General features: G+C 47.2%; 1 protein-coding gene and 1 long non-coding RNA gene across 5 annotated transcripts in view; one reads left to right on the top strand and one right to left on the bottom strand.

The window, feature by feature from the left end:
• Positions 1 to 24320, bottom strand: part of LOC146334345 (NACHT, LRR and PYD domains-containing protein 12-like) — a 52580-nt gene that overhangs the window by 27377 nt on the left and 883 nt on the right. For 2 of the 4 annotated variants that reach the window (XM_084824607.1, XM_084824606.1), the window contains exons 2-9: positions 20464 to 20534; positions 14393 to 14559; positions 12755 to 12932; positions 10546 to 10611; positions 7807 to 9538; positions 6792 to 6878; positions 6084 to 6254; positions 3219 to 3386 (exon numbers count right to left, since the gene is read on the bottom strand). In XM_084824607.1, coding sequence (XP_084680733.1) covers positions 3219 to 3386; positions 6084 to 6254; positions 6792 to 6878; positions 7807 to 9538; positions 10546 to 10611; positions 12755 to 12932; positions 14393 to 14559; positions 20464 to 20497 — 2603 coding nt within the window. In that variant the 5' untranslated portion in view covers positions 20498 to 20534. Of the gene's footprint in view, positions 1 to 1453; positions 2361 to 3218; positions 3387 to 6083; positions 6255 to 6791; positions 6879 to 7806; positions 9539 to 10545; positions 10612 to 12754; positions 12933 to 14392; positions 14560 to 20463; positions 20535 to 24320 lie in introns of those variants that run through there. The other 2 variants (XM_084824608.1, XM_084824609.1) reach the window with 2 other exon arrangements.
• Positions 5583 to 23883, top strand: LOC146334346 (uncharacterized). Its single transcript, XR_014786342.1, has 3 exons — positions 5583 to 5639; positions 23093 to 23247; positions 23475 to 23883. It is a non-coding gene; the product is annotated as an uncharacterized LOC146334346 (long non-coding RNA).

Here is a 24320-nt window from a genome sequence, read left to right as displayed (position 1 = left end):
TGCTATTTTTTTTTTATTTTTATTTTTTTAAGAAACAAGAGTTCTGATAAAACCAAGCGTGATCAACCGTGGCCGGCCACTCGAGGAAGGCTTAATGGTCTTGCAGAGGGCCCCATCTTTAGATGGCAACATGTATTTCTCGGTTTACTTCAAAATGTAGTGAGACAGCCCTGCCGTGTTTGGGGGCCTCCGCACTCATTCTGCTGAGTGGAGTCCTGGATGTATGCCCAGGGCCTGACTTGAAGGCATCACTGCCTTTCCATTTGTGAGGGGGGACGAGTGTGACTCAGTTAACGTTTTGCTGTCGTGAGGGAAAGCTGTCCCAGGTTGCACCATCTTGGGCTGGTAGACGAGTTCTGAGGGGATGTCCTTGCAACTCGCCAACTTCGTGAGAACGCTCTAGAGGTCCAGAAAACCACAACCTAACTCACCGGATGAATCGTGGTTACTGCCTACTCTGCAGTGTTTACACACAGCTCTCTCTACACAGTGCTTTTTTTTTTTCCCCCCTGTGGAACTCACCAGAACTGGGTTCCAGCACCTTTTCTTCTAATAGATATATAGTTATAGTGTTTGTCCATTGTTTTAATGCTCTTCGTTACAATTTAATCGCCATCTACTCCCGAGGAAGCGTAATCCAAGAGTTCCAGTACGTTTTCTCCAGAAAAAAAGCACTGGCTCCGCATAACACTTAATCCAACGTAATCTTAACCGTTCATCACTTCCTTGGTGGATGACAAGGAGGAAGATTCATTACAACCTGTGGTGTACTTTAGCTTTACACTACACCCTTGGGCCAATTAATTCAGTTCCCCGAATCCCTGCTTATCACCCGTTTTATCCAGCTGACAAAACTCTGGGTGAAGGGATGTAACATTAGCTATTAGGGCAAAGAGGGAAAGCGAGCTTATTTGGGGGGGAGATCTCCCCACTTAACTCATGCTTGGCTCTACCTGCCATTTCACACCTGAATTGGTGCTGCCTCAAAACGGCCGCTGTGCTAGGCCGGGGCGCTGGCATCCGCAGAGCACAAGAGGAAACCGCGCTTTCTTTTGCTTTCACAATTAAATGACGCATTCTCTGTGCTTTAAAAAAAACATTGTCGAAAGTGCTGGTTAAGACACAGAAGTGGGACTGGAGGGTCACAACGTCACCTAAAGAACACGTAAACAACTGAGAGTAGGGGATGATGTGCACATGATAATTCCTCATGTAGAAAGTCCCAGCCCTAGGAAATGACGATGGTGGGTGGCTGCAGGCTTTCCTCTGCGGTGTGCCCAGCCACCAAGAAAGAGAAGGAAAAACAGAAAAAGGGACTCCTGCCACTTCTGACTGGTAAACTGTGGGAGGGGAGGCTAAAGAGAGCAGTGGGTGCTAGGGAGACCAGTGGAGTGGGGGGTAAGGCCAGGCAGCATTTAGCCAGCTGGGGAGGTCAGGAACTCAGCGGAGCTGGTAGAACCAGGAGGGCAAATCACTTGTTTATTCTCTCCTCAACAGATACTTTGTAGTAAGAAAAAAAAGACAGAAGAAGCAGAGGGAAAACATGGGAGGGTTACAAAGCGGAGATAATGTCTGCCCCCCACCCCGGTAACGTTCTGGGTTTGAGGTAGGGCAATTGCACAATAAAAACTTTGTTTGGAAGCACCCTGACTGTGCAAACGGAACTGGGTAGGTGTAATCATCGGGTTAGACGTTCAAACCCTTTAATAGTGAGTTTCTCTGACAATAACCCAGCGCTAACACACTGCTGCGCTTTGGCAAATTTGCGCAGATCTTCCTGAAGGTTTCACTCACCATTACCCAGGATTAACTGGGTAATGTTAATTACCAGAGTGTCTTACTGAGGAACAATGAAAACAAATGAAAACTGTAAACTGAAGGCTGGGATCAATGCCATTACAACTCGTTATCTCTTAAAACGGTGTTCCCAAGCCGGCTGCCCTCCATATATTCTGGACTACAAGATGTGGTGATGGACACCAGTTTGCATGGCTTGAGAAGGGGGTTAGACACGTTCCTGGAGGAGAAGGCTCTCAGTGGCTAGGAAATCTGGTGCCTGCCAGTTGTTTGGGACTACAACTCCCATCAACCCCCACCAGCATGGGCGTGGTTAAGGATGATAGGAGTTGTGGTCTGACCTTCTGGAGGGCAGCTCACTCCCTCCAAATATAAACCCCAAACCGAGTTCGTTACACTCCTGGATATACTACTGTCACACGGTTATTGGAGAGTTGGGCGGGGGGCGGGGGGGAAATGCCGCAATGAAAAGTGCTTAAATGAAGATCTTGAGGTCTTTTCGGTCAATTTCGAGTTTCTTCAGCTGTTTTTCCATCTCTCTACTGATGTCAGTCAGGTTCAGCCTAGAAAAAACAGAATATAAAGACATTTATCATTACCCCTAATGAATCCAGGCAGAGGAAAATGTGTTACCGGGGTTCATCAAAGCCCTACGCATTATCTTCCCCTCCTTGTACTTCATTTCATTCTCCCATGGAGGGCAACAGAACTAGATGGGATGCATGTGTGCCAACACTCCGGGCTGCCAGAATATACTCCACCCAAAAACGTGTCTCTCGCATCTGTAACGTTCTCGCCTCCTGTTGATATTGCTCTGAGGGCTGTCTCTGCCCCGTGTTTAGCTCTGACCCCCTTGTGATTTAAACGTGAAGAATTTCACAGGTGTGTGCGCAGTTTGCCACAGTTTTCAGTTTGGTGTCTTTCCTTCCCCTTACAAGTTACTGGTGCACAGGAGTCCGTATGTGCTGTGCACTGATTAAACCCAAGCTCAAATGCTATCTTGATGTGATGGCATAAAAGACGTCAGCACTGCTTTTTACCTGGCAATTCAGGACCATCACACCAGGGTAAGAGGGGTTAAACCTGCACACCCAAATGCTCCCGCACCCCTGAATTTGCCATCGCCCCCTCACATGGGAGCTAAAGAAAGGAAAGAAATTCAGTGGGAGCCGATGGAGGGTTTCTTCTTTCTTTAGCCCCCGCATGGGGTGGAGGGGGGACTTAGGGGTGAAACTAGCTACGTGAGAAGGTTTAAGCCCACAGACTTACACCAAAATAAAACAAGTTAGGATCAGCTATATGCTACGTATTTAACGTGGCGTCTAGTTCAGCCCCCAGTCCCAGAGGTTGGGGTGACTGGAAGTTTGGGATTCCCTTATGGGTGTACTGATGGGTGTATGTACTGATGCACATTATCATACCTGATTTCCTTAAGAGCACGACAGGTCAGGATGAGATTACGCATGTCTTCAACGCATCGATCTGTGAAAGGGTTGCCAGTCAGGTTCAGATGTCTGAGGGTGGAGTTGTCAGCGAGAGCAGAATGCAGCGGTCTACAGCATGCATCGGTCAAGGCATTTTCCTGGATCCTGTGGCAGACACACAATGGTTAAAAGACGCACCAAACTCCTTGGAGGTTTACAGCAGCCTTCCCCAGCCTGGGTCACTCCAGATGCTTGGAACTACGACTCCCATCTGCCTCAGCCAGCATCACTTCAACCAGAGGCAAGCATAGCCCATGGGAGTTGTAGTCAAAAACCTCCAGAGTGGCCCTGATTGCTGAAGGCTGCTTTCACGCATTAGGGGAACTCCTTCTCAAGAAACTGGATTGAATGGTGCTCATAATAGGGCCTTGTTGGTAGCAGCACCGTAGTTTAGAATACTCTCCCCATGAAGCCACTGCCCAGTCAGTTTTAGGTCTGAAATAGAAAGTGATGGAGGAGATCTGTGATTACATCTCCCAAAGGTGTTGGTTTTGTTTTTTAACCTTGGAGCAGCCATGGGTGTGTATGTGTTGGGGGGGGGGGGGTCAGGTTTTGATTAGGGCAGCAACACTTGAGGGAGGGGATGCTTAACCCCCCTCCCTCTTCCCCATGCCATTTTCCGCAACCTAGATCCATTCCCGAAACTGCTGTTAGCCCTGTCATGATCAAAAAAATATATACAGGCACAATTGAAATTCATGTACCTGTAATTTTTTCCACAATGCAGAGCAAACAGCAGCTGGGGGCAGAGATTTAGATAGAGAAAATGGCTTGGGGGTGATGGGTTAAATCCCCCCTCCACCAGCATTCTGGGATCAAAACCGGAGCCTTCATCCACCCAAGGGCTGCTTCAAGGTAACAAGCAAAGGGAGATCAGATCAAGAATCTCCCACATTGAACCAGTTTGGGGCCTTTGGTACAGTGAAAATCTTACTGTACTCTGAGGCATTTTTCACAATATAAGACGAGCCCTGCTGGATCCATCCAGTCCAACATCCTGTTCCCAAGTGGGACCAGGTAGATGCTTTCAGGAAGCCCAGGAAGGTTCTCCCCTGTTGGCTGTCCCCCTAGCATACCGAGATAAACTGCCCCTGAACAGAGAGCTTCCATTTAGTATGTGGCCGGCATCCATTAATAGATCTACCCTTCATAAGAACATACAAGATACCTTTCTGGGTCTGGCCAACTTCCTTGTTGTCCCCCCAATCTTGTTCCCTCTGGCGGGCAGCCAGATGCTTCCAGGAAGCCCACAAACAGGACATGAAGGCAATATATTCAGAGCTATACTGCCGTTGTACATGGAGGATCAACTTAGCTATGACAGCTAAGATGAATTTTCCATGGATTTCCCTAATCCTTTTTTGAAGCTCTCTTCCCTAATGGCAGTCACCACATCTTGTAGTGGTGAGTTCCATAAGTTAGGAAAATAGGAAGGTGCTTTATAATGAGTCAGACCATCTAACCCAATATTGTCGACACTGACTGGCAGTGGCTCTCCAGGGCTTCAGCCAAAATTCTTTTGTAGCCCTCCCTGCAGATGCTGAGGATCAAACCTGGGACCTTCTGCATGCAAAGCATATACTCTACCACTCCGCTACAGCCCCTCCCCTAAAGCTAATTCAGGGGCTGTCTGTGAAGGTCTGAGGCCTACAGAGGCAAAGGGGGAAAAGTTCAGGCCTAGAGGCCTAGAGTTTTTTGTTGGGAGGGGGTATCCTTGAGAGGAATAGTTTCAGTTTCATTTCCCCAGGTAAGTTTCATTTCTTCAGGTTTGAAGCAGTACTTTCGGTTTTGAGGGAGGAGGGTATAAAACACCCTCTCTGATTGTTTTTTTGTACTACTGCAAACTTTGAGGTTTCCCCAGGTCTAATTTTTCACAATATAAGATGAGGCCTGCTGGATCCATCCAGTCCAACATCCTGTTCCCAAGTGGGACTAGTTAGATGCTTTTGGGAAGCCTGCAAGCAGCCCATGAAGATTCTCCCCTGTTGGCTGTCCCGCTGGTATACCAAGATATACTGCCCCTGAACAGAGTGGTTCTATTTAGTACGTGGCCAGTATCTCTTAATAGATCTACCCTTCATAAGAACATACAAGATACCTACAGAGACAAAGGGGGGAAAGTTAAGGCATAGAGGCCTAGAGTTTTTTGTTGGGAGGAGGGGGTATCCTTGAGAGGAGTAGTTTCAGTTTCATTTCCCCAGGTAAGTTTCATTTCTTCAGGTTTGAAGCAGTACTTCCGGTTTTGAGGGAGGAGGGTATATAAAGAGAGGGAGAGAGCCAGTGAGAGCAGAGTCAGAAGACCAGAGCCTGAAGAGGGGGCAAGAAGAAGCAGCTTGGGGAAGTCTAAGCACAGCTAAGGTAAAGGAACTTGAGTTTTGCCACTTTTATTTTCCCTTAATGCCTTTTGTATCACTCAGCTCTATTGTGTAACTACCTTTAGTTGTCATTTACTTGCTTAAATTTACTAGTAAATTGTTGTGGTTAATCCCTGTGTGTAGAGTGTCATTCACCCTATGTCTACAGCCTAAAAACACAGGAAGCCTTCCACAGATAGAGCCTTGAATTGGAAATCTACACTTAGGAGACAGAGGAAGATGCCGTATAAGTTAATGAAACATGACTCTTTCATTTGGCAGCAGGGAGAGATACCACCTTCATCTCCCAATGGGGAGAATTAATGTATTTTATAAATACGCAAATACACTTTTAAAAGTCAAAACCAATGGATCTGGAAATTCCAGGTGAGCTGCCAACCTTCCGAAACACTCAATGTACGCCAAGGCAGTGTGCTTTAACACTTACACTAGTTTCTGTATCTTGCACTGTGGTTTTCTGAACACATCCAGTAAAATGCAGAGGCCGTCATCACGCAGCTTGTTCTTGGTCAGATTGAGACATAAGAGGCTCTGATTTGCCGAGAGGGCCAGACTCAGATCTCCACAGCACTCTTCGGTAAGCGCATTCCTCCCCAAACTGGAAAGCATACAGGAGCAAGCCCCAGAAGAGGAAACAAAAGGAGAAAAAGAGGGAATCAAGTATGTGACACAGAATTTATACACCCTGTGATTGTTTTTTGTGAGACTGCAAACTTTGTGGTTTCCCTGGGTCTAACGATACCTCCCTTTTATGTGGTGATAGCACTGTTTTGAAACAACGGCACTCACATCTGAACATCAGAAATAGCGGGAGTGATTTTTTTTTAAGCTGCTACCCCATTTATCAGGGACACTTTTTCGGTTAGGGAAAATGTGTTAACTGATTCATCAACTAATCATTGCAGCCCTACTTGCAAATGTAGCGTACCAATTCAACTCTGTCTCTTGTGCCCTGCCTGAACTTAACAGCATCCACAGCTGTATTTGTAAGAGGCTGGAAAACAGGAGAAGGAACTAATATTTAGAAGCCAAATCGAGTCAGGCGAATGGCTTCCCTCAACCTGATTTCGGCTCTAAACCAGTCCCATTATACTGAGGAGCAGTTCCCCACCACCGGCACTGACTGGAAACCTACTTCAGGCTCTCCAGTCGACAGTCCGGATGCTTCAAGGCAGCAACAACGTACTTCACTGCTGGATCCTTCAGATAATTCTTGCAGAGGCTGTGGGGGAAACGTGGAAGAAATAATCAGGATTGCAGAGGCATCTGGAAATTCCTGTGCTCCTGTGATCCAGGCCAAAATGTGTCTAATGTGCCGACTCCTTCTAGATATTCTTGACGCAGGCCTTGAAACACACTGGAGATGGTCTCTCAGAGGATTCATGCCATGTGCCAAATCAGAGCAGCAAAAGCAGCATTCTGTGAGTCAACTTGTGTTTCCACTCAAATATAGATTTTTTAAAACTTTATTTTGTGTATTTTTATATTTATACCCCGCTTTTTCCTCTTCCAAGGATCCCAAGGCAGCTTACGTGGTCCACCTCCTCTCCATTTTATCCTCATAACAACCTGTGAGGTAGGTTCACCTGAACCTTTGGGCCTGTGACTGGCCCAAAGCTCCATGGCCATCCCACTTTTCTGTTAACATAGTAACCAAAGCAGCTTACAACAAACAGGAAAAACGCAGTATGAAAAACGGGCGCCGTGGCTTGGGACTGAGACATACTCACTTAGATATCTGAGAACATATACGCATTGTAAGGAAGTCCAGAAGGAACAGGGCTCTGCAATATCAGGCTCTGTGATGGCTAGACAATATAAAGCCCCTGGATTGGCCATGCCTGATACGAAAACTAGGGGACTGGCCTTCTTCCCAAGCCTGGCCAAAAGGCAGAACCGTCAGCCTGCTGTGGTCCAGGCACTGGCACCAACCCTCCGCTCCAGCCACTCAACTGCAGGGAACCTGGACGGTCGAACATCCCAGCCAGGTCTCGTCCCAAGTTCAGCTGCCCATGGACTAGCCTGGCACTCAGAACATTTGCTGCGATTATTTCCTTATCTGTCTAGATCACTTGGAATGTTCAATCAGTCCTTGATATTCCTTCCATCCTTCCCCATTTTACATCAAGAATTCCACACCAGGCTCTTACCTCAGTTCTCTGACTTTGTGCAGATGAGGGCCAAGCTTCTCCAGTCCCTCGGTTTGGACGTAGCAGGAATCAAGGTTTAGGAGCTCAACCTCTCTGCAACAACTCAGGACATAAGCGAGGATGGCACAATCGACAGGCATGAGGATCAGCTCTGAGAAGTCCACACGAGCAGCACCTCCCATCATCTGGCGCACAAGCTGGCTGCTTTGAGCCTCAAAAAGCAAACTGAGGAAGTTCAAGGCTTTCCTTTTGCCATCCTGGCTCTTGGCGCTCAGGAGGGCTTTGCAGTCCACTGCTGTGATCCTCTCAATGACTCTCCTAGTGGTCACTGCCGACAACGTCCCCAGAATTTCCTCCAAAGACGCCCTGGTAGTGGGATCAGACAAGCCAGACAAGAAGCGGAGAAAAATTTCATACTCGCCACCTTGGCTGCCTTGGACTCCTGCCATTGTTTCTTCAAAATTGTCCTTCTGGAAATCCAAGTAATGGACAAGGGCAGCAAAAAACTCTTGAACGGTGAGGTGAACGAAGGAATAGGTGACCGGGGAGGATGAGGCGTCACCTTGGAAGTTCTCCACCAGGAAGGCTGTGGGGAGATGACCCACGTTCACGTTGAAGATCTCCAAAGGATTCTGATCGAAGACAAGCATGTGGTTGTTAAGGCCAAAGTCGGCCAAACTGCCAAGGTGACTCAATACATCCCGTACCGCTGCATTCCCAGGGAGCCCCCTGGCGTGGTTGGCCACCATATGCTTGACATAGCTTATGAAGAGCTGAGTCACGGTTTTGGGAAGAGGTTGTGGCTGTCCAGCACTGGAGGTGAAGCAAGGCTGCAATGCAGTGCAAGTAATCCAGCAATAGGAGGGATTGTAACACAGGGTGTACAGTACCTGGCTCTCCCTCACGTGGGCCAAGGCCCTTCGTGCAATGGTGACGTCTTGTCCGAAGTAGTTGTGGAAGTACCTTTCCCTTTCCCGAGAGAGGAAACCCACAATAGTGGCCACTCTGTGGAGGGTTCCCGTCTCCAACTGGACGAGTCTCCTCGGGCGGCTGGTCAGGAGAACAGAACAGCCCTTCAATAGCGTTTGTTTCAGCAAGCTGGCTACAATCACATTAACCGGCTTCACGTCTCCTGGCTGTGCACACAGGTCTGGGGATTTCAAATCCAGGATAGTGTTGCTCTCATCCAAGCCATCAAAGATGAAGAGGAGTTTCTCTGGCTCCCTCAGAATTTTCCCCAGTTTGTCACGTAATTTGGGGTACCATTGCTGGATCAGGTTTTGCAGGGTGGTCTTTGACCCCACAGCGTTGAGGTCTCGGAATTTGAAGAAGAAAAGAAAGGCAAACTTTTGGTAGTGTTTCCCCTTTGCCCAGTCAAAGATAAACTTCTGCACAAGTGTGGTCTTGCCCACCCCGGCCACCCCGCTCAACAGCACGGAGCGGGGTGTGCGGCCCGATCGAAAGCACCAGCGGAAAAGCCGGTCCGGTGTGATGCGCTCCAGCTCAGCCTGCATTTTGTGGCGGAGGCGAAATTCGTTCAGTTCGCCGGCAGCCACCAGAGCCTCGTGTTCCTGATGACTCGGTTTCCTGAACTTGACATCCGAGACCACTTTTAGCTCTACATAGCGGCTGGCAATGGGGAAACATGGCCCCTCGGGTTGAGCTGAACTGCTGCTTTCTCTCAATGTTGCAGTTTGTTCAAGGAGAAGATTCTTGTGGTCCTCCTGCCAAACTGATCAGAACAGGACAAAACAAGGTCATCGGAATCACGAAGTTAGGTAATTCTAGACTTCTTTCAAATGCGTTAAGCCAGCCCTGCTGTGTTTGGGGACACGGCTGCTTATTCTGCTCAGAGAGGCCCAAGACTTCTGCCCCAAAGTTCTGCCCTAATGGCATCATCACTGAATGAGCTGTTCATCAGGAAGCTCTCAGTTTGTCTGCTTTGGTCTGCTATGACATCATTAGGGTTCCTGAGGTAAATCATGTGTCTGCTATGACATCATTGGGGTTCCTGAAGTAAAATGCCCTCTCATAGCCTCAGCGTTCCCATCTGCACAATGGGTAGGATAATACAGCTGTCCTTTTTTACAGGGGTACATAAAGATTACCACAAGATAAAGTGCTGAGAAGCATTGTAGTGCAGTACACGAAGGCTGCTATCCTATACGCACTTACCAGGGAGGACAGCCCACTGAAGTCATTGTGGCTTACTTCTTGAACCTATATCTGCAGGATTGCACCCTAAGTCTTGTACTAAGACCAGGGAAACAGACGCAGGTTCAAATACTGATGCTGCTATACAGCTCACTGGATGGCCCTGGGCTAGTCACTGTCTCTCAGCCTCGCCTACCTCACAGGATTGTTGTGAAGGTCCAAGGGGGAAGGAATAAGGAAAGGCAGTATAAAATGAAAGAAATATGGATTTTCCCCCCAAATTAATGCAAACAAATTCCCAAAAGTTCATGTTTCACCGAGTAAAGATAAAATTTAAGTGCCACACCCTCTCTCACACAAGGAGATAAAGAGTTCCACACAGCCCAGTTTCCACATCAATGCTGACATAAACCAGACAGCGCCATAATGCAGAAGGGAGGAGCCGTTCTACCCTCAACTCTCTACGGTGTCCCGTCTCGTTTCTTGGCTGAGGTTGCATGGCTTATCCAACCAGAAGCCGAAAGCGTCAAGTAGATGTGTTGAGTATGCGATCCCCCTCTCCGCACCCCAGTCTCTTCTTGGTACCTTTTACTTCTGGGTCAAGGTTGTGTCCACATTCATTTAGAAGAATCTCCTTTAACAAAGCTTCACCTTAAGAAGAAACAAAAGCAGTTCAAAATGAAACTCAGCAAAATCTCACCCACCTGACAAACCGCGCACCAAGATTCACACTTTTTTCTTCTCCTGGCACAGTGGCCTTTTTTGTTTTTGCATTTTAACTGTTTTATATTCCATCCTTCCAACATGTTTCTAGGGCAATGGGCACAAGACTGAACACACAATAATATAAACATACAAAATGAAAAAACTAAACATATTGCAATTAAAAAAATTAAAAACACCCCCAAACCACTGCAGTGTTCTGGTGCAGCCAAGTCGGGGGCCAGTCAGGCCTCTCTAGGAAAGGAATTCTGCAGACAACACATCCCCACCGAGGAGGCTGCCTCCACGGTCACCACCTCCCTTACCTCACATGATTGTGGCATCTGGAGGAGAGCTTGTGAAGATGGGGAAGGGCTGTAGCTCAGCGGTCGAGTGCAGGCTTTGTATGCAAAAGGACCCAGGTGCAACTCCTAGCATCTCCACGAAGGGCTGAGAAAGAGTCCTACCTGAAATTCTGGACAGCCACTACCAGCCAGTGTGGCCAATATGGACTAAATAATGGCCTAACGTAGCATAAGGCAGGCATGCATCCGGCGTTCCTGCGCCTTCAGCGTACAGTCGGGCTGAGTGAGAGAAGATGTTCCCTCCAGGATCTAGCTCCCAAGCCAGGCTGGGCTTTAAAGGTCGACACCAGCACTTTGAATTGTGCTCGAAAATGCAACGGAAGCCAGTGGAAGTCTTCACGTCCTGGCGAGACCCAACTTTTGGTCCCCATTAGTAATCCACCTGGAGTTTCCAGACAGACTTCAAGGGGCAGCCCCACATACAATGCGTTACAGTAGTCAGTCCTGCAGGTTGCCAGAACATGGGTAACGGTGGCAGCTTGAACCATCAGCCTCAGCTGACGAGAAGGCACGCCATGCCACAAAGGCCACTCGGGTCTCCTGTGGGAGAGCTGGATCTGGGAGCTCTAGAAGGCCGCAAACCAGAAGTGCCCACAGGCATTTGAGGGCTCTTATTGGAACGCATCTTGAGTCACATTCACCTACCTGGTTTGGGGGGGACAGGAACCAGTTTTTCCTGGGAATACTTATGCAAAGAGGGCAGGATGGGACCTGGGTTTGTACTAGGAAAGCCTGGTCTACCCTTGGTGGGACAGGAGGACTGGCATTGCTTGGGGTGTTCTGCTTGTGCTTTCATGGTGCCTGCTCAGCGTGTGCCTTTGTAACCCAACAGACTGCGGCATTAAGTCTCTCGTTTTCTCTCCTCCACAAGAAAGCGTCTCTGCAACAGTAATCCCCAAACTCTTTGCAGCGAGAAAAGAAAATAGAGGTCCTTTTGTTCCGTTCGTGTCTTTTCTTTTGTTCCAAAAAGGCGTCTTCCATTGTCCACCCACTGACAGAACTGGATTGTTTTTAGGGATGTACAAGAATTTCATTCCACGTGCACAAGCGCACATCAGCCCTAATGCACATCAGCGCAAGTGCAAATTTGTGCAAATCCTCCCCCACCACCCCAAGTAAAAAACCAGTCTGCAAGTCCGCAGAATCTAGGTGACTCGGAAAAAGGCAAGCTACTGCAGAATCTGCAGGTTGGATTCATAAAAACCCGAACTCATTCAAAGCCGTTGCAGATTTCTCCAACATACCTAGGGAAACCCCACATGTGATGTGGTTGTCTTGAGTATCACCCGCACCCCCCAACCAATATCTGGTATTTGTAGCCCAGGACAGAGAATCACATGACGAACAACAGGTCCCGGTCTAAATGTCTTCAGATGTAAGAGGGAAGGTGTGTGCCTCCCATTTTAATTCAGACGAAACAAGGCTCCTCAGCTCCCAGAACAAAATTGGGAATCTGTCTCTGTTGCTCCCAGGGTCCTTGGTGACGGGTGCACCTCGCCCCCCGCACACACACTGTTTTTCAATAAGGGGCATTTTTCGCGACCTATACTAGCCTATGAAGAAGAGGTTTATTCAGGGAGCAAGAATAGCTTTCTGGGTGCATCCTTTCTTCTCAAACTGTCAGATCAATTTCACAGTTTTTTATAAGAATCCCTGTTACTTCTCAGTCCTAGCTTCTACAAGCTGTCACCGCTCAGGGGAAAAGGGAGTGGGAAATAGTACATTACCATTGCGGATGATTTCTTCCACCATCCCCTCGAGGTTGGGATGAGACCACCTGCTCCTCAGAACAAAGAGACTCTTCCAGAGGCCAACGGCCACCGCTGTGCTCTGCGAAAGAAGGTAATCAACTAGCTTCTCCGCTGCTTTGGTTGAATCTTCTTGATTCTCCAGGTCCGTATAAGTCTGAACAGGAAACAGAGGATTCAGAGCTTAAATACTCATCAGCGGCTGGCTAAGAATATCGGAAGAGCCCTGCTGGATCAGACTAAGGGTTCATCGTATCCTCATTCTGTTTCCAACAAGGACTAGCTGGATGTTTTGTCCACAATCATATTCTGAGATACACTGCAAATGAAGCAGGATGTAATGCTTAACAGTTTGATTTCAGCCTAAACCTCCCCTTCAGAGTCCCCTTCAACCCGTGTGTGTCTGTGTGTGCGTGTGCATTTGACATGAAATTGCCTTACATCAGTGACATTAACGAGGCATCAGGGTTGAGCTGTGGGCAGCTATCAAGCTGGTGTTAGGAGCTAGGAGGTAAAGCCAGGAGTCAGAGCAGAGGTCAGCCCAGGGGTGTTTCCAAATGGGTCTTTTATTTATCATGTTGTTTATTTTCATTTATTACATTTATAACCCACCTTTTTTCCTCTTGCAAGGAACCCAAGGCAGCTTACATTATCCTCCTCCTCTCCATTTTATCCCCACAACAACCCTGTGAGGTAGGTTGGGCTGAGAGTCTGTGACTGGCCCAAAGTCACCCAGTGGGCTTCCATGGCTGAGTGGAGACTAGAACCCGGATCTCCCGGCTCCCAGTCCAACACTGTAGCAACACGGAATTTTATGGGAGGTCCAGATGACGTCTTCCATCTGTAACCCTCCCATGTCTTCCCCCCACCCCTTCCCTCTTTTTTCTTACCAGAAAAAAAAATCAGTTGAGGAAGAAAAGGCAGAATAGGCGCACAATGCCTTCTGGTTTGTAGCACTAGGAACCTTCCATCTGGAAGCACCACCAGACTCATAGCACAGCAGAGGCAGAAAGGCAATTGTTACCCAAGCAAAGTCCCAGCCTAAACAGGAAGCCTTTATAGTCCCTCCTGCTCAAAAAAGCCAGTGGCCAACGAGGATGGGCAAGGCCAGTGTACTACCCAGGAATCACAATTCTTTCAGGTTTATCTACACGAGGCTGCTAATCCGCTGCATCTACTTTCGGTTTCATCACAGATCTGAGCACTACACGAGGAGTGTTTCCTTTCCTGCTTTTCCGCTGCTTAACCTCTAGGTGGCACTGTGGTAGAGTGGAATAGCACAAATACACCAGAGGAAATTGTGCTTTCTTGCACCATCACAAATAATACCCCATTTTCCCTGCTCTAAAAAAAGTGACTAGTGAATGGTGACTAGTCCACAAGCCTGATCCAGAAACCTTTATAGGGATGAAGAAGTACTACCTGACCAATTGCTGTTAAGAGGCTTCCTTTCTGGGGTGGCTGTTTGCCCTACAGTTCACTGAGCCAGAGTACAGGGAGGGTGCAAAGACTAACCCCCACCCCTCTATTAACACTCCTCACATTTTGGGTTAAGGACCGACTCTGGCCTCAGGATTGCAGCCCCCCCCCTTCTGATGAAATGAAAACAACTGTTACCTGAGCTTGCTCCGATGTGATGACCCTGCTACGAGTCAGTTCCTGAAGCACCAGAGTAACGTCATTTTCAATAACAAAAGTCAAGTCTTGGCAGAAGTGCTGTGTGATCCTCCTTAGCTCGCCTTCTGTGAAACTCTCTAGGTATCGGCCAAAAGCCTGGATGTCCCCTAAGAAGAGAGAACGCAGCAGTCCATTACACAATCAGGATTTAGTAGTTGCTCTCATGAGGTTGGCATCCTAAGAGAACCACTCCTGAAACCCAGGAATGTGGAGTTTTCTGCAGCCACATAACCCTGGAAACATTTGACCCATGACTTAATCCCAGCAAAAGATGGGTTTCTTTAATATGTTTGTGTCCTTGGCACATGATCAGTGCCTGTAAAAAAAAGAAGAAGCTGGGAACACCCCAATTTGAACACGGACTGAGAGTGCACCTTCACGTGTGTTGAGTGTGCCACTGCTGGGAAAGATGAGATTTCCGGGTGAATGACTGGCTACGAAGGTGGCGCCGACGAGAGAGATTTGGATTCTGGGACCACGGGCTATACTTCCTGGAAGGTGGGCTGTTGGCTAGGGACGGGTTGCACCTCACAAAGGATGGGAAGAATGTGTTTGGCCACAGCATGAAGAACTTCATCAGGAGGGCTTTAAACTGAATCCCACGGGGAAGGGAGATGTAATGATGGTGGTAACAATGGACGTAGGCGCATGCACTGCAACGGAGAGAACAGCTCTGATAGCGCCCAATAATAGTCTTCAGACACATGTAGGAAGAAAGCCAGACTATGAAGCACATGGTCTTCGATGTCTATATACTAATGCCCAGAGTATGGGAAACAAACAGAACGAACTTGAACTCTTAATACAAGAGGGAAATTATGACCTGATAGGTATAACTGAGACTTGGTGGGATGACTCTCATGACTGGAATACAGCAATTGAAGGATATAACTTGTTCAAAAAGAACAGGAGGAACAGAAAGGGAGGTGGGGTTGCACTGTATGTGAAAAATACATATCTCTGCACAGAAATACAGGAGGAGGAGCTTGGTAGCCCCATCGAGAGCATCTGGGTGGAAATAAATGGAGCAAAGAATAAAAGGAACCTGGTGGTCGGAGTCTACTACCGGCCACCCAATCAAGGAGAAGACAAGGATGAAACTTTTGAAAAGCAAATAGCCAATGTTTTAAGGAAGCATGATGTAGTAGTAATGGGGGACTTCAATTTCCCCGATATTTGTTGGGAGACAAATTCTGCAAAACATGGCCCCTCCAGAAAATTCCTGACTTGTGTGGTGGATAACTTCCTCCTACAGAAAGTAGAGGAAGGAACTAGAGGATCGGCTGTCCTTGACTTGATCCTAACCAACAGAGATGACTTAGTGGCTAAAGTAGCAGTTACAGGAACTCTGGGGGAAAGCGACCATGTTGTACTTGAGTTCTTGGTTCTAAGGGAAGCAAAAGCCGAGTGTAGTCAAACGCGTACCCTGGATTTTAGGAAAGCTGATTTTCATAAACTCAGAACAATGGTAAGTAAGGTCCTATGGCAAGCGACACTAACGAGAAAAGGAGTCCAAGATGGGTGGGAGCTTTTAAAAAAGGAAATTCTCAAGGCACAATCACAAGCAATTCCAACAAGAAGAAAAGGTGGAAGACAACAGAAGAAGCCAATGTGGCTTCACAAAAAGCTTAGGGATGACCTGAAAACAAAAAAGGACACATATAGGAAGTGGAAAGAAGGCCAAGTAACAAAGGAAGAGTACAGGCAGGTAGCACAGAATTGCAGGGATGGCGTCAGGAAGGCTAAAGCTGAGAATGAGCTGAGGTTAGCAAGGGATGTTAAAAACAACAAAAAGGCTTTCTTCAGCTACGTGCATAGTAAAAGGCAGAGGAAAGAAATGGTGGTTCAGCTATTAAATAAGGATGGCAAAACGATAACAGATGACAAAGAAAAGGCAGAGGTGCTCAATTCCTACTTTGGCTCAGTCTTCTCCCAAAAGAAGGTCTATGACCCCCCTGGCAAAGGCGAAGTACAGGCTGAAGGGGCAGGATTGCAGCTTGAGATCGACAGGCATATGGTCAAGGAACACCTCATTACTTTGAATGAGTTCAAATCTCCAGGGCCAGATGAACTGCATCCTAGAGTCATAAAGGAACTGGCAGAAGAACTCTCAGAACCGCTGTCTATTCTCTTTGAGAAATCATGGAGGATGGGGGAAGTGCCAGATGACTGGAGGAGGGCTAACGTTGTCCCTATCTTCAAAAAGGGTAAAAAGGAGGAACCTGGGAACTACAGACCAGTCAGTCTGACATCAATCCCTGGGAAAATTCTGGAGCAGATCGTAAAGCAATCCATCTGGAAGCACCTTGACAACAATGCCGTGATTACTCGAAGCCAACATGGATTTGTCAAAAACAAGTCCTGCCAGACAAATCTGATCTCATTTTTTGATCAAGTCACCTCCCTTGTAGACCGTGGGAATGCTGTAGACATCATATACCTCGACTTCAGCAAAGCTTTCGACAAAGTGCCCCATGATATCCTGATGAGCAAACTAGCTCAAAGTGGGCTAGATGAAACAACGATCCAGTGGATCCACAGTTGGCCTCAGAATCGGACTCAAAGAGTGCTTATCAATGGGACCTTCTCAAACTGGGGAGAGGTCACGAGTGGGGTACCGCAGGGCTCAGTCCTGGGCCCAGTGCTCTTCAACATTTTTATTAATGACTCAGAGGAGGAGGTGCAGGGAATGCTGATCAGATTTGCAGATGACACAAAATTGGGAGGGATAGCTAATACTTTGGAAGACAGAAACAAAATTCAAAGTGATCTGGATAGACTGGAGCGCTGGGCAGAAAACAACAGAATGACATTTAATAGGGATAAATGCCAAGTTCTGCACCTAGGAAAAAGAAACCAAATGCACAGTTACGTGGCTCAACCACACTACAAGTGAGAAGGATCTTGGAATTGTTGTCGATCACAAGCTGAATATGAGCCAACAATGTGATGTGGCTGCAAAAAAGGCAAATGCTATTTTGGGCTGCATTAATAGAAGCATCGCTTCCAAATCCCGGGAAGTACTAGTTCCGCTCTACTCAGCACTGGTTAGGCCTCATCTGGAGTACTGTGTCCAGTTCTGGGCACCACACTGTAAGAAGGATGCAGACAAACTGGAGAGGGTTCAGAGGGCAACAAAGATGATCAGGGGACTGGAAACAAAGCCCTATGAAGAGAGACTGAAAGAACTGGGCATGTTTAGCCTTGAGAAGAGAAGGCTGAGGGGAGATATGATAGCACTCTTCAAGTACTTGAAAGGTTGTCACAGAGAAGAAGGCCAGGATCTCTTCTTGATCATCCCAGAGTGCAGGACACGGAATAACGGGCTCAAGTTACAGGAAGCCAGATTCCGGCTGAACATCAGGAAAAAATTCCTGACTGTAAGAGCAATACGACAATGGAACCAATTACCTGGGGAGGTGGTGGGCTCTCCCACACTGGAGGCCTTTAAGACGAGGCTGGACAGCCACCCGTCAGGGATGCTCTGACTTGGATTCCTGCACTGAGCAGGGGGTTGGACTCGATGGCCTTGTGGGCCCCTTCCAGCCCTACTATTCTATGATTCTATGAGATGATCAGCTTGAAAATTTTGCTAAAGTAACTGCAGTGTATATAAAATCCTTATGGATGGCTAAAACAATGTACACCTTGATTAGGACCAGTCACAGCAATTAATTTCACACTGCAGTCTTTTAAAAGGTAACATTTACTGGACGTATGAAACATTTTAATGGACAAACTCATTCTTGAGCTAATCTGGTGTGTATGTTTACACAAACATCACTTCTGAGCCTTCTGTGACTCTGAAAAAGCCCCACCTAAAAAAGAGAGAGCACAAAGAAATAGTACACTCAGGGCCAGAAATATTGGAACAAGGATAACTGTTTTGGCAGTTGGCCTCTGTACACCACCACATTGAAGTTGAAAGGAAACACACCCAGATGGGAGGGAAGTCAGGACTTTCAGCTGTAATTCAAGGGGTGTGACAAAAGTGGGGCACTAACCATTCAGGAAGGACAGCCAGTGGCATACACCCCCCCCCCCCAATCGGTGGTGGCTCATAAGTAATGGAACAAACCGACATCATTTCAAACGTAAGGATCGCCTTTAATACCTGGATGAAAATCCTTTGCAGTCAATGACTGCCTGAAGTCTGGAGCCCATGGGCATGACCAAATGCTGAGTTTCCTCCCTTGAGATGCTTTGCCAGGCCTTGACTGCAGCTGCCCTCAGCTGCTGCTTGTTCGTGGGTCTTTCTGCCTTCAGTCTTGTCTTCAGTAAGTGAGAAGCATGCTCTATTGGGTTGAGATCAGGCGACTGACTTGGCCATTGAAGAACATCCACTTCTTTGCCTTGAGAAACTCTTGGGTAGGTTTTGCTGTATGTTTTGGGTCATTGTCCATCTGCAATATGAAGCGGCGTCCTATCAGTTTGGCAGCATTTGGCTGAATCTGAGCAGACAGTATAGCCCTCTACACTTCAGAATTCATCCTGCTGCTTTTATCAGCAGTCAGGTCATCAATAAACACCGGTGACCCGGTTCCATTGGCAGCCATATATGCCCATGCCATCACGCTGCCTCCACCATGTTTGACAGATGATGTGGCATGCTTTGGATCATGAGCTGTTCCTTTCCTTCTCCATACTTTTCTCTTCCCATCATTCTGGTACAAGTTAATCTTGGTCTCATCAGTCCAAAGAATCTTATTCCAGAACTGGGCAGGCCTTTTTAGGTGTTTGCTGGCAAAGGCTAATCTGGCCTGTCTGTTCTTGAGCAGTGGTTTGCACCTTGTCTGTTCCAGTGGTTTGCACCTTGTTGTGAAGCCTCTGTATTTACATTCATAAAGCCATCTCTTGACTGTAGATGTTGACAATGACATGATTACCTCCGCAAGAGCGTTCTTGAGCTGGCTAGATGTTGTGAAAGGGTTCCTCTTCACCATGAGCAGAATTCTGCGGTCATCCACTTTAGTTGTCTTCCATGGTCTTCCAGGACTTTTGCTGTTGTGGAGCTTGCCAGTTAATGTCTTCTTTTTCAGGATGTTCCAAACTGTTGTGCTGGCCACTCCCAATGTTTTTGCTATCTCTCTGATGGGTTTATTTTGTTTCCTCACCCTAATGATGGCCTCCTTCACTCGCATGGACACCTCTTTGGACCTCGTGTTGGGAGTTCCAGTGAACAGCTACCAAATGCAAATGTAACACTCAGAACCACCTCCAGGCCTTTGATCTGCTTGATTGGTCATGGGGCACCCAGGAAACAGGCCACACCTGGTTAGTGCCCCACTTTTGTCAAACGCCTTGAATTACAGCTGAAAGTCCGGACTTTGCTCCCATCTGGGTGTGTTTCCTTTCAACTTCAGTGTGTTGGTCTACAGAGGCCAACTGCCAAAACAGTTATCCTTGTTCCAATATTTCTAGCCCTGACTGTATTTGACACGAGAGCCACCCCGTGAAGCTCAGTGGGTGACTTTGGGCAAGTCGCTACTTCACAGGGTTGTGGTGAGGATAAAAACAGGGAGAATATGTGTGCTGCCTTGGGCTCCTTAGAGGAAAGACAGGATATATTAGCGTAGTGACTTAGCATATCCCAGGCACTTCATTATCTTGTACTCCTTACAACCACCCTGTAAGGCAAGCTGCTGGTTTTTATCTCATTTCAGATGTGGGAGAGAGACAGTTTTTAAGTGTACTAATCTATTTTGCATTTCTTCAACTAACATGAGGATTGGAAAACAGTTATCCGTCGGATTGCACACATCTATGGAATTTGCGATGCGGTTCTTGGCTCAAAAACGCATACAAAAATGTATATTTTAGGGGAAATGCCTATGGAAAAAAATGTAAATGTTTGTGTTTGTGAAAAATTCTCAGACTGATGCAGAAATGGGATGGAACGGACGTATCATTGAACATGTGTAAAACTGACATGGCTTGGAAGTATGATGGGCTATTCTTACCCCAGTGACAGGACTCACTCATCAGCCATACACACACACAGAGAAGACTACCTCCAGTTACAGCAGATCTGTTCTCTGAAGCCATTTTGGAGCGACCCCACCACAGTGCCACTCACAGAACTCTGAAAAAGAGAGAGAAAATAAGTTCTGGAAGAGCGTTAAGATGGCACTCATTCTGCCTCATCCATGCTGCTGAGAACACGTAACCTATTTCACACAGCAAACTAGGGGAATGCTTGTAACACCCACCCCTGAAAACCAAGGATTACTGCCCGCATACCCCACTGTATCGCCATTACACTTTCCTGAAGGTTTTACTCCACTTGCTGTTAGGTTGCCATCTGTTCCCGATTGTGAAGAGGGGCTCCTTATTTTGTATTAAAATGTAGTGTGACTTTTCAAGCTAACGTGCAAGCGTGGGGTGGCTGGGTGTCCTACTTTACAGAGGACAGTCCTCTATTTTGGAGAGCCGGTTGAAGACCGCCCTCTACTTGAAGGTGTGTCCTCTATTTGAAGAGGTGTTGTGGCAAGTACTACCATAATGGAATGCCGGGAAGGAGCAGGATGGACAGTTAAGAGGCAGCTGAAAAGAGGGAGGAGAGTTCATCCTGATCGGGTGAAGAGGGTGCTGAGTTGGCCAGTAGGACTGGGAAGGGACTGGATTTGGAGTACTGCAGACAGTGCGGAACTGGACGTGGAGAGAATGATGTGGGACAGAATGGCTGTGAGGAGCCGGTTGATTGGGGGGCCTGCTGTCAGGTCCAGCACATGAGCGGCAGGCGTCCTCGACCAGAACTCCAGGGCCGGGGTGACGGAGCGGGGTGGAGAACCAAGGTTCCTCAGGCAAGGATCAGACACTGGCAAAGCGTGACAGGGCCGGAAGCGAGAGCAGTGTCCAGAGCAGGCTAAGGCCTATTATCAGTAAGGTGCTGTGGGGCCACAGGCAAAGGTGTCGTCAGGAACAAGCTAGGGTTGAGTATCAGCAAGGCGGAGCAAGAGGCAAAAACACAGCCCTGCCACCTCGAAGACTCGTGTTGCTGTGGCACAGCTTGGAGGGAAGGGGAGGCTCTTTACAGGGCTTCCTGAGGCTCCCAGCTGGTCTGCACTAGAGGCCCTGCGAGCAGCTGCAGGCCCAGCGCTTAATCCTGCAAGTACTGCAGTGTGGACCAGGCTGCCTACTGTATCTGGCCACCAGGTGGAGCTGCGGAGCAGCCCGGGTCCAGCAGATGGTGATGATGGTAATGATGATGATACGTATTTATATCCCGCCTTTTCCCCAATACTGGGACTCAAGGCGGGCCCTGACACCCGCAGCTAAAGAGGGAGACCGAGAAAGACACAGATCACCAGCTGTCTTACAGAACAAGATACAGATCTTCAAGGACAAGGAAAGCTAGAAAGCGAACTGCTAGAATAGTTAAAGGGATATAGAGATTAAGGGGATATTACAGTCCTTTCAGTTTTGTGGTATGGGGAGCATTGGGTCCAATTATTTTCCCTACGCCTGCTCTCCCCTACCGCCAGCCCCACATCTACCCTCCTACTTTTATGCAAATGAGAGAGGCGCAGGGTGGATGTTGGTGGATCAAATCCCATTGAAATGCACTGTGCTGCTATTTATAGCACCAGAGAGGGAGACAAATAAGGACATGCCAAGGCTTAGTCCCATGCAGTGTCTTCCATGACCACTAGGGGCATATAGGCAAGTTCCATTCATCACCACCAGGGGGAGCCCACCTGCTTAGGCCTCTGACACAAAATGGCGGACGACGCACAAAATGGCCGCCATGTTTCGGACTTCTGAATCCGAATCGGTGCACAGGCCTAATTAAGATCTTCAATAGAGGGCAATCTGTTGGCTACCAGAGAGAGTAGGCCTTCTTTGTGGTAGCACCCCAACTGTGGAACGCTGTCCCCGGAGAGTTTGCCTAGTGCCTCACTTACTGCCCTCTCAGTGCCAAAGACCTTTTCATATTCCCAACCTCATTAGATGCTGTTTTAATCCTGCCAGCCATGTTGTGCTGCTGATGATTTTGTGGCTTTGAGCTTATTCTGTTTTTTGTTTTTGTATTTACATTTTAAACCTAAACACTTGTTTTCACAAATCATTTTATTCTTTTTGTAAACTGCCCTGGAAGTATAACTGAAGGGTGGTTAGAAAAACTTATGAACAAACAATCTCTCCCTATATTATGAATTGTTACGTTTGCTTTTCTTTTTAAAGGTTTCTTCTTCGTTGTTGTTGCTCTTGCCTGTCACGTAGCAATATTTCTTTTATATCATTATTGTCTTTATATCTATAGTAGCTCTTTATAATACTACAAATGTTTTAAAAATTAGTAATACCAGCAAGGATCCTTTCCTTGAAAAAGGAATGGGTGGCAAGCCTGTCTGATATATATAATTCAAAGTCTAAAATGAAACTTTATAGTATGCTGTTAGAGAAGATAGCCAAATTCTTTTTTTTAAAAAAAAAGCTTTATGGACATAAATAAACTCCCGCCTTTGAATTATACTGAAATCCAGTGTTATTCATGGAATCTGCCTGTCAAGAGCTTTCCAATGAAGTGTTTTGCATGAGAATACGTCATCCCTTTGTGACTGCCTTCCTGTTGACCAGTTCAATGTCTTTGTCTTTAATATGATCCTTTAACACTCTTTTAAAATTCTCCACCTTCAGAAATGCATTTTAAGAAAATCACCCAAAGATATTCATACTCCTGGGAGTCCTAGAAGAGCCAACCAGATGCACTAGTGAGAAACCTGCGAGCAGGACATGAGCGCAACCCTCCTGCCCATGCTCCCCAGCAACTGGCATACAGAGGCATACTGGAGGTATTATATAGCCACCAAGACTAATAGCCATCGCTAGCCTTCTCCTCCAGGAATTTGCCTCCTCCTCTTTTAAAGCTATCCATGTTGGTGGCCATCACTACAGGGACTCCCTTTTTCACCTGCTTCCTTTCCCCTCTCCCCTTTCCCCCTCCTTCTCCCCCTATCTGAGTCTCCCGTATCTTTCATTGATCTCGCTCCTTTCTTTTCCGCTTTTCCTCTTTTCACAGGGGGAACTGAAGCAGAACACAACGGGGTAATTTGGCAGCTCACGATCTGCGATCTATTTAAAAAGGGAACAGAGGACATTTAGCGCAGGAGACGCCTTGGAGGATCACGGCATCATGTAAAGATCCCGCAAACTTCCATGAGGAAGCAATCCTAATCGCAGGGTAAACGCTCTGTGTGAAGAAAACCATAGTCCACAATATACTTTGTCAAATACTTTATGCAGATCAGGTCTCTGGACTCTTGTATATTCTGCCCTTTAGACTCTGCTTTCTTATCTTTATTTCATACTGTGGGTGGATGTGAATTGCAATTTTATTGTTTTAAACTGTTTTATTGTACGCTGTACATCGCCCAGAGTGGCTGGGTGACCAGCCAGATGGGCGATGAATAAATTTAATAAATAATAATTAAAAATTAGCATTAGAAGCAGTGGTTCGACCTGCACTGAGAGCCATCGGGTGAAGTGACTCAAGTGTTGACCTTGGGCTCGGCAAACCTAGATCTGAATCCCCGCTCAGCATTGAAGCAGTCACCCTCTCTCTCAGCCTAACATTCTCTCCAGGGGAGAGAATGCCAGCATAAAATGGCAGTGTGTGCGTGCATGGCGGGGGGAGCAGACCAATGTACACCTCAATATCCTTATTTAAGAAAGTTTAAAAAATATAGTACACGCTTTGTGTTGAAGGAAAAATGCACTCCATGCATGCTCAGAACCCTCATGTTTTTATTAACTGGCAGGTTCCAAACATCACCCCTCACAACTCAAAGACGTCCCCAGAGCCCTAAGGTGTGCGGACACAAGACACAGTTGTTTGCTTGACACATTCTTCTGTCATGTGGGGCAA

Source organism: Heloderma suspectum, chromosome 17 (genome assembly GCF_057233095.1).
Source record: "Heloderma suspectum isolate Gila_16-S chromosome 17, 16-S_ref, whole genome shotgun sequence".
NCBI lineage: Eukaryota > Metazoa > Chordata > Lepidosauria > Squamata > Helodermatidae > Heloderma > Heloderma suspectum.
Note: the sequence above shows the minus strand (reverse complement) of the source record. Positions and strands in the feature narration are given on the sequence as shown.